Source organism: Neolamprologus multifasciatus, chromosome 12 (assembly GCF_963576455.1).
Source record: "Neolamprologus multifasciatus chromosome 12, fNeoMul1.2, whole genome shotgun sequence".
Classification (NCBI taxonomy): Eukaryota; Metazoa; Chordata; class Actinopteri; order Cichliformes; family Cichlidae; genus Neolamprologus; species Neolamprologus multifasciatus.
In genome coordinates this window covers 4,419,254-4,439,252 of record NC_140450.1, presented here as the reverse complement: position 1 = coordinate 4,439,252, position 19,999 = coordinate 4,419,254, and the positions used below count along the sequence as shown (strand labels likewise).

The window sequence follows — 19,999 nt, the reverse complement described above, 5'->3', positions numbered from 1 at the left end:
AGAGACGGACAGGAGGAGAATAAAAGGAGGCATCTCCGTCTGATGGCTGCTCTCGTGTGAACTCACAACTGAGAGGAAACGCCTCAATTGCCCAAAGGAGTTGTGTAACAGTGATGGTAGCGCAGGATGGACCGAGGTAATCTGAGGCTCCGTGTGTGCGCGTGAGAAAGAGAAGAAATAAAATGTGTGTGAAGAGAAAAATAATGTGGAAATGTTTTTTTGGAAGCTATGAGTATAAGAATTAGAGCTCGTAGGGGCAGGTTGTGTGTATATACGTGTGTGTCTGCATGTTTTTGTGTGTCCTGACTATGCAGAAATGATGACCCGTATTTCTGTGGCCCAGAAGTGCCAAAAGGCATCTTTTATTAACTACAGTTTGGCTGAGCTTGACCCATTTGAGATTAGGTTGTGTGTCTCTGTTTCACCGTGCATGTGCGTGTGGACACGAGCCAGCCGTGCATGTCCGCACACGTGCACGTACGAGCGGGGCTAAATCTTGTTACAGTTTTACATCTCCAAACAGTGCGCGTCATCAAAAACTGTAATTAAAAGTCGATTTTGTTTCCCTCTCAGATTTTGTTTACCCCCCCACTATCTCCTCCATGCTGACTTCTCATCTTGTAAATATGCCTGTTTATAATCTATAGCCTGCAGCCCAGATAGGTAAAAACTCATTTCATTAACCAGGAAGGAGGAGGACAACATCAGAGGACACGCACACAAACTAATCGTACATTTTCTATTTATCTTCTGTCACTTTGCCTGCTAAAGACAAGCAGCGTATTTTGGGGACAATGAAGAAGACGAGTGGGGAGGAAGTGAAGTGTAAGCTGCTGTTTATGAGAAAAGATCTCGTGAAAATTCACCGTTATCTCCATGGATTTTTGTCTGAAACCGGGAGCCACAAACTCATTAAAAGTTGTTTTTTTCAAACACTAATGATAAAAAACTTTTATCCAGTAACTTGTAGGAGGGGAAGGATCTAGTTAGGAATGTGTTTTCCTATTTTAACTCACTCTATTCTGCAGATTTAGGTTATGGCGACCATTTTTTATTATTTTGATGTGTTTTTTACACATTGGTGTGTCTCCAAGTCACTCAGCTTGTTTTCATTCCTATCAGATTTTGCTGTTTTGTCAAAGCCAATTACACCTCACAGTGCTTTGGCCTCAGTGCAGTGATGCATCAGGAATGACAATAGTGGATTCACACAGAATTCCTCAAATACACCTGCTTGTAAGGACCATTCACTATTACAGTTTATCCTGAACTTTGTTCACTGAGCAATTTTTAAAAAACATTTCATGACCAAGCATTATGTTTCAATGTGGAGAGTTAACATTGTGAAAGGCAAGCATTATAACTAAACTACAGCCGTTTCCTCCATCTGTGCAGCAAAAGATTATTAGTTCCATTTGTCACAGTTTCTTTTGATAAATGGGGATGAAAATGTATGCAAAAATATATTATATGCATGATAACCGTCAGCTCAGTGAAAACAAGCTACCATATAAATACCTACCATAAAAGCCTTTTTATTGCATTTGTGGATTATTTCGAGACAGCTGATTGGCTAACTAAAGCAGCTGCTATAATTCACATTATCAAATTAATCCTGCAGATTTTTCAGTTTCAGTCTGTCAGTAGGTTTGATTATTTAAGTGATTATTTGATGTCGAGGAGTTAATCAGCAACAAAAATCAGTTGTGATGCACTTTCAGAGAAACTGGTATTTTTATTTGTCTATAGGTTTGATGAATTTAATGCCAACATTCCCATCATTTAGAGCAGCGGTCTCCAACCTTTTTTGCGCCACGGACCGGTTTATGCCCGACAATATTTTCACGGACCGGCCTTTAAGGTGTCGTGGATAAATACAACAAAATAAAACTAGTACCGGTACCGAAAAAAAGAAGATTTATTCATAACGCACGTGAAAAGACCCAGGAAAACAGAGTTAATGATCAAAACGATAACAAAATAACGCTGAAAACCGATAAAACCCCTGAAAACTATACACTTCACACCTGAGCCTCAACTCTCGCGGCCCGGTACCAAGCGACTCATGGACCGGTACTGGTCCGAGGCCCGGGGGTTGGGGACCACTGATTTAGAGAACTGGAAATACGGGAAAGTCTATTGTAAGTGTCTTTTTATTCATACTAAAGGTCTCTTTGAACATCAGAGGTTTTCAGCACACTCAATAGATGTTATTAGCTGCTATCACTGCAGCCTGAAACTAACAGGCTCTGTAGATTTTTCCTTTGTAACCAGTGATAACACAGATCTGTGCGAAGGAGTCGAACTTGAAAACTAACCGTGCACTACTCAGTGAGTGGGTGTCCTCACACACACAATTAGGATAATATTAACTGAGCTGACAACAACAAGATTGTCCCATTTTCACCTAGTGTAACTTTTGTGATTTGATCAGACTGATGCAATCTAATTATTGGATCCTTGAGTGGATGTCATGTGAGTGAAACCTCCACCATGCCTCCATCACTTTATGCTTTACACTTTAACTGCCTGCTGTCCTTAGTAGAGAGTCGATAGAGGATACTGCTTACAGGTGATATGTATAAAAATGATAACAACTGATGTAAGAATTTCAATAGGGTGTTTAGATCTGAAATAAGTGTTCTGGAAAAAAAAGGACAAAACCTGCTTTATGTCCAACTGTTCTCGTGGATATTGAAGATAAATTATCTAGAAGCCTTCAGAGTGAAATACAGTACAAGTTCTTCATCGAGGAGTTTTTGGTGGCTACCCAAAAAACTCATTTACTCAAGAATAATGGACATTTTTGTTCAGCTAAATAGTTGTAATTAACATTAAAAAGCACAGATTTCTGCCCAGTAATGCAACACAGACCCATCGCCCTGACTGTAAGTACTCACGAGTGTAGTCGCCCTGCTAAAGGCTTAAGCTAAGCCAGGAAAAACCCTGAAGCAGAAAGTGAAACCAACTCTAAGACCATCTATTTTACAAAGATGACTGGCATTTCTGATGAATAATGCAGATTACTGGAGCTTCAGACACGCAGGAATTGGTATGTCTCTATGTGCGATCATGCAAAGCTAAGCTGGGCAGAGCAAGGGACTCTCCCTGCCAAGGTTGGTAGTTCTACTCCCGTGGGTGCCACTCGGAGTGAAAAAACAGCACTCATGGCAGCGTGTTTGATGAAAGCTTTGCGCAAATGGCATATAAATGAGCATTAAACCATCCGTACTCTCTCTCACACACATTTACACACAGTCTGACTTACTGACGCACTCTCCAGAGATAGCATTAAGGAAATGCCCCTCTTGGCAGTTTGCCCTGCAGTGGCCACTCTGCAGGGACACCAGCTGGGGGCAGGCGATGCAGTCGGCCTGGGAGGGACCGGAGCAGGTCTGGCAGGAGGGATGGCACGCTGAGAGAGAGGGGGACAAAGACAGGTGATGACATACTACATATGCGCATGGAAACTCACAATGCCACAGTTCAACTGGACTGTTTGGACGTGTTAGTGCTGTTGGAACGCTGCGGTGGTCACTAAAAACAATGAAGTCTTTGGTTTCGAGTCTTCCTGCATACTGCAGAGTGTTCATTTCTTATGTTACGATGCCATGCAGAGCAGGGACATAACTACTTTGTGACTGACAGGTTGCTGCAGGCTCGGCTCAGCAGGCAATATCCTCTGTTTTTTCACTCAGTCAGACCGGCCACGAGGGAAAGGGTGTGTATCCTTGATATATAGTTTGTAGGTTGTTCATTAGCCACTCTTTAATTTTGCCTCATGCACGGTGCAGGGTGGATGGTGTACAGCAGGTTTGTCAGAGCTTAATTTCTTGTTGGCTTTTAACAAACAGCTGGCTTCAGGAGACGGAGACAGAGCTGATGGAATAAAGCACTGCAGAGTTGATGCTAATGCTTTCTGGCGTCGTCGTTATGAGCCACAACTTTCACATTACACGTCATTTGGTGCATTTAAGCAACACACAGCGTTCTTATTGCCTCACATTAAAAGTCACCAACGCCACTTGTAGCAAACGTTTATTCTCATCTACACTGAAACGCAATTCTTCTTCTGGGTACTTTCTAATGAGCCAGTCAGTACTGAAGGAGATAAGGCCAAGTCAGCAAGCAGAGCCCATTTATTGTGTAATCCAAGACGATGTGAGTGCATCGCTCTTCTTAACTGTCTTGGTATCCATCTTCATCGGTCAATTACTGAAGCCAGGTTTAAATATGTGATCCTCTGAGGTCTTCAAAAAGTTTTTTTCTTGTTGTTTTTTTACAAGATGAACAATAAAATTTAGCACATTTAAAAAAGACCGAAGAATAAAGCTGGTAAATGGAAGATAGAACGGGTCATCTCGTTTCAAATGAGGTCAGAGTCAATACACCGAGCTGAGGTAATGAGTTGGAGATTAGAGCAAATGGATTTTCATTAAGTAGGCGAGTCATAGAGGGGCGGGGGATAGATGGGGAGAAGAGCCCAGCTAAGGTTAACATGTGTTCACTGAGGGCCACACTGAGGAATGAGAGTCATTTAATGGGTCAGATATATAAAGTTTGGACAAACATAGTAATAAATTCTGATTACCGCTCTGCAAGACAGCCACATGCATCCAAATCAAGTTACCTGTAGCACTCGCATACATTTCACAGCTACTGGTAGCCCAGGATATTTACCAAAACCAAATAAATCTGTGTATGTAAGATAAAAATGATGAATTTTTTATTTTATTCTTTCACGTCTGTAAGTCTTGCCAGTTCGGCTTTACAGGCAAAACCATCACAACTTATTAGCTGTATAAATCTTTGATCCTGTGCTTTGGTGGTGCTGTGGCTTAGTTGGTTAAAGCAACTGTCTAGTAAACAGGAGATCCTGGGTTCAAATCCTAGCAGTGCCTTTGGGGCAGGGATAGCGCAGTAGGTGGAATTGTCACCCATGATCGGAAGGTCGGGGGTTCGAATCCATTGAACGGGTACCCCTGAGCAGGGTACCATCCCTACACACTGCTCCCCGGTGTGGCTGCCCACTGCTTCACTGAGTGAATGGGTCAAATGCAAAGAGAGTAATTTTTTTGGGTCATACTGAATAAAACACTAGTTATTAGTCTTGTGTTGATGTGGTCCTGAGAACCAGCATTCATCTGTTTTCTTTTGGAACCAGTTGTTGGTATTTTTCTCAGTCTCGGGTTTTAAACACCGGCAAATAAAGGAAACAGGTGAGTGAATCGAGAATAAAGGCCTAGAACAAAGACGGATTTGCCACACGTTTGCCATTGTTTCACTTCCTTTTTAATGAGCAGTTAACCTCGAGACCATTTTTGCAAAGTAAAGACTTTTTTGTGTGTTTTACTGTTAAGGTTAGAATTTAGGCTAAGCAAAACTATGACACTGAGTGTGACTCAAGAGTACAAAAGCAGATATGTGTGTGTACGTGCTCTCACCTTGGCATTGGTTGTCCTGGATAAAGAAGCCTTGTGGGCATGTGGGGACACAGCGGCCCTCGTACAGGCTGGACGGGGAGGGACAGGACGTACAGTTGTCTGCAGATGGCCCAGCACACTGCCAGCAGGAGGGATGACACTCTGAAAAAGAAAACAAAGAGCAGCGACATGGTCACCATGAAAAAAAAGAAGTATAAAGGAGAAAGAGAGGAGGAGGCTCAATCCCCAGCTGTGCCTTCTTCACTAGCACAGCCACAACAGAAAAATGAAAAGATGAGTGGATGGCACTTTTGTTCTAGAAATGGGTTTTGGGAGTTGAATTAAAAGGAGATGGACCAACTTTTGAGATTTTGCTATTGTCACAATAACAAAATCTCAAGAAAAACAGTATCCAAGGAACGACTGGAGTTCCTTATGTAAACTTCTGGGACTAACTTTATAAATTGCCCAGCTTACAGTTTTCAACCGATCCTCTCTGCTAACATCGCAAAGCAGTTTTTGCTAAATTCGTACAGTAGCTACGTTACAGTGAAGCGTTACCTCAGCTTGCTTGATGAATATAGTTGGCATCTGCTGTTCAATCCTTCTCAACCGTCAAGTCAAGTTTAAAAAACCCCAACTTAGTTTATACAAGCTGTTCTAACAGGCATATTATTACAGTTTTAAACTACATACCCTATGTACTGAACTGCAACATCACAGTACTGTACAGCAGCGGTCTCCAACCTTTTTTGCACCACGGACCGGTTTATGCCCGATAATATTTTCACGGACCGGCCTTTAAGGTGTCGTGGATAAATACAACAAAATAAAACTAGTACCGGTACCGAAAAAAAGAAGATGTATTCATAACACACGTGAAAAGACCCAGGAAAACAGAGTAAATGATAAAAACGATAACAAAATAATGCTGAAAACCGATAAAAACCCTGAAAACTATACATTTCACACCTGAGCCTCAACTCTCGCAGCCCGGTACCAAACGACTCATGGACCGCTAGCGGTCCGAGGCCCAGGGGTTGGGGACCGCTGCTGTACAGGATATGTAGGCAAAAGAGTCCTGAAGGCAGATCACTAAGTTCTGCTGATAATTTTAAAACTAAAAGAAAAGAAAAGACATAAACCAGAAAACTTTACAAGTGTCTTCAAATGACACAGGTAGTGTTTTGAAGTACTAAACCATCTGGAGTGTACAGATACAGTACAGTAAGAAGTAGGTTGAGGGAAGTGCATTTGTTTGTACACAATTTACATACAGCCACTTATTTATGAGTCATGCATTAATGCAACTTAAAACTGAGTCCTGTTTCTTAACTGCTCATCCTTCTCAGGGTCATGTAGAACTGAAGCATGCTGACAAAGAGGCAAGAGTCAGGGTACACCAAGAGATTAAGACAGAGACTCCAGCCCATGTGACTGTGTCTGAACTGAATTCAATTTCCACCACTGTTCCTGCTATTTTACTGCCACTTCACTGTACCTTGGTCCTTCCCTGCTGGCATGCAGAAATCTGATTCTCAGGAGCTTTTAGTCAGCTCCGTCAGCCAGAAGTAATGTAACACTCAGATAAGGCCAGCAGCCAGATTCCCCAATCAGAAGTTCCGCATTAACACCAGAGTCAGAGCCAGCCCAGAGAGCCTCCTCCAAGGCGGACACACGCCAACCAAGAAGCAAATCTATAATATGCTCCACTGTTAAATTTGGACTGCTGAGATCAAAACAAACCTTCCACACGGATCATTGTAAAACACATCAGAAGATTTTAAGCTGCATAAATTATAGGTGAACTTTTTAAAGCCGACACGGTATCTCGGCTTCTAAATGAATGACTAATTAATGAGAACTACAACTAAGAAAGTGCTGATGAACAGAAAAGGATCAGCAGATGATCCTGCACAGAAAAGACATCTGTGAGAGCTGCTCATAGGACAGCAAGTTACATTTTAACTTATTATTGCTCACTGCAGTTTGTCACTGATGGCTGGTTACTGGTGCAAATTCCAGGTTTGTGTTGCTTAGCAACCCTCTAATTATTTACTATCCTGTCATCTGTCAATTAACTGTATCCTATATTCTGATGAATGGTCACTTCCATTGCTCGCCTTACAGTTTAGCCCTGTTTGACTGAGGATTTCACGTTGCCTTCACAGAGACAGCAGTAATTTCACCTGTAGTCACTGAATTGCTCGCCTCTGGTCGCCACATCACTGCTAGTGGCTTCCTGTGTAGACACAACTTTAGTTAGGCTGTGATAGGCCCAGGCTACTGGGTGATCGCCATGATGATGATGCCATGATTATTTCTTCTCCACTTCCCTCTTTTCACTCTGGAACATAGATGCCCCTCTCCTGAGCCCGGTTCTGCAGGTTTCTGTTCTTTCCCATCATTATCAAGTGCTGCACACAAGGAACTGTCATGGTTATTGGGGTTCTCGCTTCAGTATTGTTAGGTTTTTACCTTCTAATATAAAGCACCCTGAGGTGACTGCTGCAATCAACTGGTGTTTTTTATATTAAATAAAACTGGGTAGAATTTAACGATTTTATCGGTTTTATTCCGGTTTCCCACAAAGCCTCACCAGATCAGAACGTGTGATGGGGAATAAGCCCAGGACTTAAATAACACTAAGAACAATAGTTGGAAGACTTGTTGGATTCACTTTGCTTATTTGTTTTATTTATAGATCTTTTTTTACTGCATACAGTAGGGCAGAGCTTAAAAAAGTAGATTTTAAATAAAGGCCTAAAAGTTACGGCAAAATAAATGACACTAAATTCAGAAAAGGGAAATTTTGGAACTGATCAGAAGTTAAGGGAAAATTTGATAATTTTTAAGATTAACGACAAATAAGACAATCCACGATAAACTTTCTTCTAAAAAAAACTCAAAAAACTACCACTAATAATACTTCTAATAAGACACTTTTGGGCCTCTGCTGGTGAGCAGCCTCATTTGATTTGACCAAAAGTGCTGCCTAATGCAACTTATATGCAGATTACCCTGCTTTTCTATATATATGCACTTCCTAGTTTATTTAGCCTTCACTTACATGCCCCCATACTGATCACCCAACACAGCAGCTGCCCTGAAACAGGCATTTGGTGCAGCCTTTGATGTCTGCTTTGGCACCATGAAGACAAATAGCTGAGCAATGCTATCAGCTCTGGCAGCTGAGAGGGGTTCATGCTGCTGGCGGGGGTTCGAATGAAAGACAAAAGGCCTGTCATCAACTGGCTAGCAGCACCAGGTGTGTGCGTGCGTGCCTGTGTGTGTTTGTGTATGCACTACCGGTCTTGTTTTTTTTAGTATATTTACACTGGACTATGTGTGTGTTTATAATTACTCCTCTTTGGATTCTTTCAGAGGGCTGTCAGCTGCATCCGGGTCTTGTGTACACACTGCATGACAGCACTGGCAGGTAGCTCTAGCTGAGCCAACACTACTGCGTGTGTGTGTGTGTGTGTGTGTGTGTGTGTGCGCACGCGCAAAAACATTTACCCTATGGGACCATCTGAGTGTCAGAGCAAGGACTTTTAAAGTCACACGGTTGTCAGCTGAAACTGTCAGTCTGACATCCCGTCATCGCCCACCGTCTCCCTGCCGCCTACCCGTAATCCCTCGTTCTTCCTTGTCAACTATGGCAGCTTAATTGGTAGAAGAGATGAGACGACATCCAATATGTTTATGATTGAGTTTACCACCCACAAAAGCGCTTATTCATCCAACAACATGCAAAAACACATGACAAATAAATAAATAAATAAATCAAAATCAGCTCATCTTGCCAATCACAAGCTACCCGGAAATCTTCACATCAACGGTCCAAAAACAAACGCAGACTCAGAGGCGTATTAAGCAGGTTTGCTGTCAAACTTATGTCATTAATACGGGGAGTGAATAAGAGTGATAGGACGCCTCTCGCTCTTTTATTGCAGCTTGGATATCTAATTTGTTCCAGGAAGGAGAGCGCATATTGATTCCTGTAGTAGCCGAATTCATGTGCGCAGGCGTTCTCATCACACATTATCTGGTGCACGAGCTCAGAGAATCACATTCATTACTTTGTTTTGTGCTGATAGGGTCATAATTCGAGGTGGGCGCAGTCGATGAGGTTGTGATTTAGTTTGGGGGTGTGAGCGCTCCTTAATGCTTTCCATAAATGATTCTCCTGGTACAGTACAGAGCTTATCATTTCATAAGTGCGGCAGCATGTGCCGCAGAAACACAGGTGGATGGTTATATCTCATTCCTCGGAAGTGTCAACGGTGTCACTCATATTGATTCTGCTGCGTTATGGGATGCTCGAAATCAGCCCATTTCTATGAGGAGCAATTTGGAGGAAAACAACTGCTGCAAGAGCCGGGTTACAAATACATCAGGGAAACTGTGCTCCAGGTTTCATTGACATGAATGACATGTAAGCTGTTTAATCTGCCCAATTAAAGTGCAGAAAATGTTAATTTCTTAAGCTGGTTATGTCAAACATCGGGTTTCCATCAATCAAATTTTCCCCCTCGCAGTTATCTTCACCTCCTTTCAAAATCATTCTGGTCACGTGCTGCAGGGTTGCGGTGGAGGATAGCTGTGATCATTGAGGCCAATAATCACCCTATAATAGGGCGGCTCGATTATGGCAAAAATGATAATCACGATTATTTGACGATATTTATTTAACAATAACAATGTATTGAATAATGACTTTAAAGATTGTCATAAAATAATATAAAATAGTGTGCAAATATTGATAACAGTGCAAATGTTTGCAATATAAAAAATAAATGAAAATGTAAACATCTATGTTTAATTAACTTTGCAGTGTTGCTCTGTGGTGCAGCTACGACACTGTAGCAAAGTTTACACACTGTGTCTACTTGATCCACGTCTGACTCCGCGAACCCATAATGTTTCCACACCACTGAAGTTTTTTTACCTCTCTTTTCAACCAACAGCAGTCACTCTCCTCTCCAAATAAATTCTGCTTAGCTTTCCGAGCTTCCCTCGGTCCTCTTAATTGTTGTGACACGTGTTCGAAATGCAGAGAGGTGCGCTCGATTTGCCACTCGGAGCAGCGCAAGAGTAAAGCACGAGGGAGGGGCTAATAATCTGCTCAGTCATTTTTAATGATCGTTGAAAGCCCAGATCGTAATCGTGATTAAAATTCGATTAATTGAGCAGCCCTAGCCTATAAGAAAAAATTCAGAAGCCTATCTGTCTTTGCATACCTAAATGACTCTGGTAGAACGCCTAACACTTTCAGTTAGGTTCCCAAAGAGAGCTGGGAACCATGGCGTCAGATGTCGCCTGTGTCTTTTGGCTCTGGTGTCTTGATGCACCAGTGGAAACGTGTCATTATTGGTTATGGTTGAACATGTTTCGACAGCAAAGCCTACACAGAGCTACAGCTACGTCGTGGTCTGGAGTAATGAGGTGACAAACTTAATCTTAATGATGGAAAGTAGCCCCGAGCTGAATATCATATGTCATAAAAACACATCTCAGAATTTCCGTCCAGCCTTGTAGCGCAGTCCAAATAGAAAACACTAGCATACATGTGACCATTTTTTCAGCTGCATATCTTGCAGCTTAATGCTATTTCAATAAATAACTGCGACAGTTAAAGTCAACACGGTCAAAGTTGTTCCAGCACATGTTAGGCGCGCGCTTACTCTCCTCGTGTGTCACGGTGTGCTGCACCTCAACCTGCACACCGAGCAGCGTTAAGCCTCCTACACACAAGCTGTCTCTGTCTGCACTGAATGGAGAACGTGGGGATTTACAACCTGGAATTTACTCTCAGACGTCTGATGGCTCACAGGCCCCAGCCTCCTTTAAGGACAGTAGCTACGGGGGAGGTCTGGTTATCTGTCAGAGCGCCACACTCACTCACACACACAGAAACTTGTACAACAGCATGTATTGTTCCCAGCCGTACAACTGAACCCACTGACACTCCACTGAGGGAAACCTTTGTTAGTGAGAATGGAGGCAGAGAGGAGCGACTCCTTTACATATTACTGTGAATAGAGCTTAAATGACGTGCCATTTATTGAATTGATCTTCAGCTAAATTTGTGTTCATCTGACAAAAGGAGGCTTAGTGTGAACCTGGCACCCGCACAATAGACACAATAACTCTGCTGACTTCAAAAACTGTCATTTTCTCATATGTCAGCAGGTAACGTAGAAATCCAATATTTAATTAATGTGGCTTAAATATATATTTTTTCCCACACAAAAAAATCAGCAAAGAAAGGAACAACATGCGTACAATAAAAAGAAAGTTGTGAGATCTACACATTCTGCCTGCAGCCTTCATCGGGGTCAATAACACCTAATTGAACATGCTTTGTGAAGAGTGCGGGCGGGCGGGCGTGTTTTTTGTGATCAGTTCAGCCTCACTGATGCCTGAACTCACCAGAGACTCTGTAACTCGCCATCATTTCCCGCGTCTCTCTCCATTTCCCTCTGCCATCATTTCTGAGGTCGATTCAGGCTGAAACATTTCCAGCACACGCAGGCACGTCTCTCCTCTCAGTTTGTGCTGCCATCAGAGAATTTGCATCCAGTCTTTCTATTGACTTTATGTGTAATGGCACCGTGTCTAAAATTCACTTTGCATTCAGATCACTTAGACCGCTTTGCCTTCATCTGTTTTGCAAGTAGAATTTGTTTCAGTTATACCACCACTTTACTTTATGGAGCTTAACATTGTGTTTGCAACTTGAGTCTATAGAGCCAAGTTAGCAGCTCTACTAAGTATGCTTTTTGATTTAATCAGTCATTTTCACAAATGGGCTGTGGACAATGTCAGGAGAATCAGATCTAAGCATTGACCACAGGTGCCCTCTTTCCCCTGTAGTGCAGAACAGCAGACAGTATCATGCACTCACACTTATCCTGGGGACAGGAAGGCGTGCCAAATAAAACCATTTGCAGATTCCCACACATTTTTCTTTAACCCTTTAAGACCTAACATAGAACCAAGTCCGTCAGAGCTTATATTATATTTTTACATGTTGTGGAGCCATTTTTCGGAGCATTTCAAGTTGCTATACATCAATACAACGATTACAGTCTAAATTTTAATAATATGTCTGCATTAAGTGCATAGTAATTACATAAATTGCAAAAAAGTGCAATAAACTACAAAAAAATTGAAAATCGTTTTTGTTTTTTTTAACATATATTTCTAGTTAGAAAAATTTAAGAGGTTTATCCCTCAAAACTGTAAATACAAAAAAGTTGCACAAAATAGTTTCCCACCACAGGAAATTTATTTTAAGTGTTTTCATAGTTTTATTTTTGAAATACACCAATTTTTATATACTGCAGGAAAAACGAAAATAAATATTATAATGCAAATTTGCAAAAAAGCAGCATATGCATCAAAATAAACTATTTCCAGCAGTGCAATATGAGTCCTAAGCATCCCAGAAACGACACAGAAAGTATTAAAGTCAAACGTAACTTTTAAAAACACCAGTATAGGCTCATGAGGCCCTGATGGTAAAAAACTACATTTCCGCGAAATGACGTCACTTCCGGTTTCGGGCAGGTCATGGCGGAAATTCGATAGTTCGCGCTGACGTCTATTCCAACGTAGGAAGTGTTATGAACAGCTGATCGGATCAGCAAAGCGTGTTTCTGGAATATTATGTTTTTGTTGCTGCAAGTGCTTTTTATGCAGTTTTTACAAAGCTATATGTGGAAGGAAACTGTGACCGAGGACAAGCTGATGGCATAAGATGTAAGTACAACTCCTCTGGTTTCATATGCAAAAAAAATTATTGCGCTAGCTTACGTGGTTGCAGAGCTACTGGGATTTAAAAGTAGTTATGCAAAACAGAGCGTGCCCACTCTGACCGGTTTTAAAGGGTTAAACTGGCACATCAGCTGCTTCAATACCGGCTAATGACGGACACCTATCCTGTGTCAGTCACAGGTAGTAAGTCAGATATCATTTGTGTTTTCCACTTTCTCACTTGGTTTGTGTTTAGACTTCCTTTTGCTCGTTAGGCACTAATAAGGCCCTAACGAGGCACTAGAAACTATTAAATTCTAACCTCAGCTAAAATCTACTCACAATAACAATTTTGCAATGGAGTAACAATTTAAGGGACCACAAATACTACACCCTCTGGGGAGTGGTATGCACACTCACCAGCTACTTTAGTAGGTACACCTCATTTGTACTGACCTGTACATTTCTCAGAGATTTTGGTCCACATGAACACAGATGTGTCGGCTGCACATCCATGATATAAATCTGCCATTTCGCCTTATCTCAAAGGTTCTCTGCTGAACTGAGATCTGATGACTGCGGAGGCCAGTTTTAACTTCAGTGGATCACATTGACAATGAGACAATGGCTACACGCCTAAATGCAGGGAGTTACTGCCACGTGATCGGCTGATTAGATATTTGGGTCTACAAGCAGATGAACGTACCTATTAAAGTGGTCAGAGAGTATTTGTTCAGAAATAGAGAGGAACCGACGAAGATAACAGGCTGGAGCGTCAGAAATAACTGGTCTACCCTCTGCAAAGTTACAGCAACCTTTTAACAAGGTTAACTTTGATACTTTTCAATATTTTCTTCCACAAGATTAAAGGAAAAATACTCATCCAGGTGCTGATTTCACTGTTTTTAAAACAGCTGCAAACACTGGTGGTGTCATGGCTGTGTGTATACATGCACGTCTTGCTACCAACTGAACTTCCATTTAGTGACAATAGCTTCAGACACTTTTCTTAAAACCACTTTAGAGTCTACATCGGTTTAGTGTCGGTCCCAAGTGATCACAGAGACGAATGAGCATTAGAGGACACTCCAATCCTACCCATTGATTTGTAATTGTGCCCCCCAGGATGATTAAGGAAATTCAATACTGCTAAGGGCTATTCAATTCCAGGTAAAGTAAACAAAATTTTCTTAGCCGCCTGAACTTAAAAACAAATTGTCGTGAGGAGACAAGCTATTACTTAAATGGCTTTTGGCTTAACATCCCTAAAAGCAAAGTGAGTGCAAAGATATATTTGTAGAGTGTTCAAGCGTGACGCAAAATGAGGATTTTTCTTTCTTTTTATTCAGGTTGTTCGAGCCCACGGGTCCAAAACGTCCCTTACTTAAGCTTAAGAAGCACGAGCACTAACTTTTGACTCATTTCATCACTTTAATGCAAACTCGAGTTTAAGAACTGTGTCCATTTGTAGCAGCAAACCAACAGTGCTTTTTACCTCGCTTATATTCATTAACTGGCCTAATGTAAGAAACCACACCGGAAAAGCATTAACAACCTGAGCAACAAATTACTGTTTCTGAGCTGCGAGGGGAACTTCAGCTAACAGGAAACTATGAAGACATTCCTCAGAGCAGCCTGTAATTGACGTGCTCACTGAACTGCACTCACGCTTTGAAACACAGCTGCTGAGCTGCTGTAAACAGACAAGGATTTATCCGCGGCACTGTGGGAAATCCCAACAATCCAAGAGCGAAGCTTGCCTCGTTTTCTGCGCTCGGTCGTCTCGTGTGGCTCGTCTCCACAAACTGCTCAAACTCCGCCGACTAAGTTAGAAGTTTCGGCCATAAGCAACAGTGTATTTCAGTTGTGAATATAGCGGTAAAGCTCTGTATTGTCATTTCCTTCAGCAATGTGCTGACTGTTCACATCAGTCCAAATAAAATCTCTGCAAACCTGAATAAGTAAAGAAGAAAGCGGTTCATAAAAGCACTCGTCGCTTCATCACTTCTCACTTACTGCTGAAATATTCATTAGATAACATTTTGTTCTTCATCAGTGAGGTATTTGAGGGGCGCTCCCCATTCTCATGTGTCAGTCCATGAATGAATATTTGGACAATGACAGGGTTTGATGTTGCCTCTTTACACCGCCGTGGAATTTAAATCAAACATTCAACATCTGAGTGCTGCTGTAATTCAACAGGTTTAATAAAAATATTGCATTAACTGTTAACCATAAACCAGTTTTAGACATAGTCCTTTCTCAGAGGCTCAATAGCAATTGGACGATTACTGACAAGCAGCTTCACGGCCAGGTGGGGAACGCTCCCTCATTATTTGATGACAAATTAACTTGATTCAAAGTATTGAAATCACATTTGGTGTCTGAGAAACAAATCATGAATCCCATACAGTCTTAATAAGGAGGAATGCCATTGGTGAGCTGAGCAACACCAAAATGCCTGAAAGACCACAGAAGATAACTAAGTGGATGATCTCAGAATGATTTACTTGGTTAGGATTTAATGGCTTAATGACTTAATATCTAATGCAACAAAGATATGCATGTCACTATCAAGAGACAACTTCATGAGAATTTACAGCAAAGGGCAAACCACTGGTTACACTCAAGAACAAGCAGGCCAGACTAGACGTCTCCTGAAAACATCTAAAGGTGTCAGCACACCTCTGAGATAAGATCTTCTCTGAAGAGATATCTGTAAATGTCGAGTAGTGTAGTGTATTTGATAGTTGAGGCCCTCCGGTTTGCATTTGGAGCCCCAGTAGTGTCAACCAATCAAGTTTGAGAGGTTGTAGCAGGTAAATCCAACTATCAGCTAGGGCTGCCACAAACAATTATTTTGATAGTCGACTAGTCACCGATTATTTTTGCGATTAGTCGACTAATCAGATCATCATCTATTGGACATAAAATGTACAGCTTATTGCACCAGCAGCATCTGTTCTTATATAACTATCATTAGCTTACAGCTTTAAGTGTTTAAGGTATGTGCTAACTAAAAATAAAGACAAGATGATAGTTTATTAAATTTTAATGAAATTTGCAGATTGTTTCGGTGAAGTTTAATAAACTCCTTGCTATCTCAAATATAACAGGACACCGGAGTAAATTCTCGAGCATCTCACACTTCTGATAATCAGCTGTCTGCTTGACGTTTATTCAGCTGTGTAAAAACTATAACTTTAATCTCAGCCAAACCAATTTACTCAGGAACAAATAAAATACTGAAAAAAGCCAAACAATAACATTTTTAAGTTATCTAAGTGACTTACATCATGTTTAACCTGAGTAGCGAAAGACGGCGCTGTGTTTGAAAATGATTTGCCGGGAGTCCGGTGGCTCTAGTGAGCCTAGCCCCCAACTAGCTATCGAGCTAGTGGGTAACAGACATCCCCGAAAACGTCGGAGCGCTTTTGAAAATATGTGGTGTCTTGATAAACTGAGCAGATATTTGCGGTTTACACAGCTACATTCTCGCCTGAAATTATGTTTAACGTTTATTTTGTGACCCAGAAAGAATAATAAGAGTAACATTAAAACTAACTAGCTGCCGCCATTGTTGGAAACTGAGCTGGGACAGAGCTACTTCTTCTTCTTCGGGGTTTAACGGCAGCTGGCATCCTTGTACATGCAGTGCTGCCATCTTCTGTTTCAGTCCGTTATTACACTCTTAAATCCTACTACTTATTCCTGCGTCTTTTGTGATCTTACAAAGCTTCAAACGAGCGTCGACTATTAAATTAGTCGTCGACGATTTTGATAGTCGACGTAATCGTGACTAGTCAACTAATCGTGGCAGCTACTATCAACCAAACAAATATCAGCTCAGAGTACAAAGCGATCAAAGCTACTACCAGTGGGAGTAGTGGGTTTGAGTCATCAGACAACATCTGTGCTATTTATGGAGCTAAAAGATGGTTAGAGGTTGCTGATGTCTTAGCACACTTCTCATTTAAACATCTGGATCCACAAAAACCAAGATGGTGAATTAGCAAACCAAAGGTTGAAAACTAATTGTTCTCATATAACAATTAGTATAAATCAGGACTAAAAGGGGAAAAAACACAATACATACATCAATAGAAAATGTGTTCAAATGGTGCTGTAGGCTTTAAAATTGAAAAGCCGACGAGCTTTAAGCAGATCCCATCAATGTTTTGCTTCTAAAGCAAAACCATTCCTACCGACGCGCTCACAAAGCCTCTCTGTGTCACGTAAGTAGTTAAAATCCCACCTTTATGTAAGCAGCAGCTATAACAGCTAACCACACTGTGTGTTTTACGTCATTCAAAGGTGAAAGCAGCTCCAGCAGATGAAAAGTGAGCTGAAGAGAAAGTAGAGCTGAACCAAAGAAACAGCATTGTTGGCAAAAGATCTGCCTGTGTGACAGGCACCGAGAACAAATACCCGACTCCCTGCCAGGTGCTGAATGCAGTATGGTCAGCGGGCACAAGGACTGAAGGACTGAGTAAGAAGATAGCAAAGGGCTGATTGTTGTTAACAGGACATATTTCAGAGCACAGCACATACGAGGGAGGCAAATAAAATCAATTACAGTCTCTTCATTGTTGTCCTGCTTTACATTTGAAAAAAATAAAAATCCTCGTAGCATTCTGGGAAGGACAGTCTGTTGGTAGGTAGGTGATAATTATTCTCACTTGACTCGACTTCCCCTTCAAACCTTAATCCCACCTTCAAAATTAGTCCATTACACGCACAATTTCACACTGGAAAGAAATGCTAACCAGCCATCTACACGCACACCTACAAATTCCACACATGCTTACACAATTCTTAATTAATTTCAAGCTCAAATTCAGGGAAAAACCTTTGAAAGACTTTTCAGTGTTAAGCCAAAACACAAACAGTTACACTTGGATCAAGTGTCTGATTTTCAGAAGTGTAAAACATTGAATTCACTTATTTTGGGAAACAGAAAAAGATACAAATGTACACAATCCTTTAAATCTAAAATTCTATTCAGTTCAATCCAATTTTATTTGTACAGCGCCAAATCACAACAACGGTCGCCTCAAGATGCTTTATATTGTAAGCTAGACCCTACAATAATACATACAGAGAAAAACCCAACAATCATATGAACCTCTATGAGCAAGCACTTTGGCGACAGTGGGAAGGAAAAACTTCCTTTTAACAGGAAGAAACCTCCTTCAGAACCAGGCTCAGGGAGGGGCGGCCATCTGCTGCGACCGGCTGGGGTGAGAGAAGGAAGACAGGATAAAGACATGCTGTGGAAGAGAGACAAGTGTGATTCAGCAGAGAGGTCTGTTAACACAGAGTGAGTGAGAAAGGAAAAACTCAATGCATCATGGGAATCCCCCAGCAGTCTATGCCTACTGCAGCATAACTAACGGAGGTCACCTGGTCCAGCCCTAACTATATGCTTTAGCAAAAAGGAAAGTTTTAAATCTAATCTTAAAAGTAGAGATAGTGTCTGTCTCCTGAATCCAAACTGGAAGCTGGTTCCACAGAAGAGGGGCCTGAAAACTGAAGGCTCTGCCTCCCATTCTACTTTTAAATACTCTAGGAACAACAAGTAGGCCTGCAGTGTAAGAGCAAAGTGCTCTAAAGGGGAGATATGGTACTACAAGGTCATTAAGTATGGCTGAAAGGACATGTTATATGTCCCTATCTCTAGTTCTCAGGTTCCACACAGACATAGATTGTAGGAAAACCACCAACACCACGGCTGAATCCATGTATTCAAAATGCGGATTGGTTTAAAATCACAAAGGAGAACAACCTTTGCTTTTAAGGATCTGTTTCACTAGAAAGAGAGAGCATATTTCTCCTGTTTTGGCTTCCCTTCATTTGCTTCCTGTTAAATCCAGAACTGAATTCAAAATCCTGCTCCTCACATACAAGGTCTTAAATAATCAGGCCCCATCTTATCTTAATGACCTCGTAGTACCATATCACCCTATTAGAGCACTTCACTCTCGCTCTGCAGGCCTACTTGTTGTTCCTAGAGTATTTAAAAGTAGAATGGGAGGCAGAGCCTTCAGTTTTCAGGCCCCTCTTCTGTGGAACCAGCTTCCAGTTTGGATTCAGGAGACAGACACTATCTCTACTTTTAAGATTAGGCTTCAAACTTTCCTTTTTGCTAAAGCATATAGTTAGGGCTGGACCAGGTGACCCTGAATCCTCCCTTAGTTATGCTGCAATAGACGTAGGCTGCCGGGGGATTCCCATGATGCATTGAGTTTTTCCTTTCCAGTCACCTTTCTCACTCACTATGTATTAACAGACCTCTCTGCATTGAATCATATCTGTTATTAACCTCTGTCTCTCTTCCACAGCATGTCTTTATCCTGTCTTCCTTCTCTCACCCCAACCAATCACAGCAGATGGCCCCGCCCCTCCCTGAGCCTGGTTCTGCCGGAGGTTTCTTCCTGTTAAAAGGGAGTTTTTCCTTCCCACTGTCGCCAAAGTGCTTGCTCATAGGGGGTCATATGATTGTTGGGTTTTTCTCTGTATCTATGAAGCGCCTTGAGGCGACTTTTGTTGGGATTTGGCGCTATATAAATAAAATTGAATTGAATTGAATTTACTACAAAGAAGTTCTTTGCATATCATGACGTATGTTTTCTCTGCAGCAACAAGAACACAAACAGAATTAAGCAATTGCCGTATATTTCTGAGAGTGGTAGCTACAACTTGTAGATGTTTGTCTGCAAATTGCTGCAAACAGCACCTACAGTCTACCAACGGGACCTTTAGAGTAAAGGAGGGAAAAGCCTTGCATCATGGAGGGCCTACCCTTCACACAGTAG

At 41.5% G+C, this 19,999-nt stretch overlaps 1 protein-coding gene and 1 non-coding gene across 7 annotated transcripts in view; one reads left to right on the top strand and one right to left on the bottom strand.

Annotated features, from left to right (window-relative positions):
* fras1 (Fraser extracellular matrix complex subunit 1) overlaps positions 1–19,999 on the bottom strand; it is a 352,607-nt gene that overhangs the window by 159,519 nt on the left and 173,089 nt on the right. For all 6 annotated transcript variants that reach the window (XM_085180995.1, XM_085180996.1, XM_085180998.1 and 3 more), the window contains 2 exons: positions 5,445–5,585; positions 3,269–3,415 (listed from right to left, as the gene is read on the bottom strand). In XM_085180995.1, the coding sequence (XP_085037121.1) occupies positions 3,269–3,415; positions 5,445–5,585 (288 nt within the window). The remainder of the gene's footprint in view (positions 1–3,268; positions 3,416–5,444; positions 5,586–19,999) is intronic.
* Positions 4,828–4,901, top strand: trnat-agu (transfer RNA threonine (anticodon AGU)). The gene has a single exon. It is a non-coding gene; the product is annotated as a tRNA-Thr (tRNA).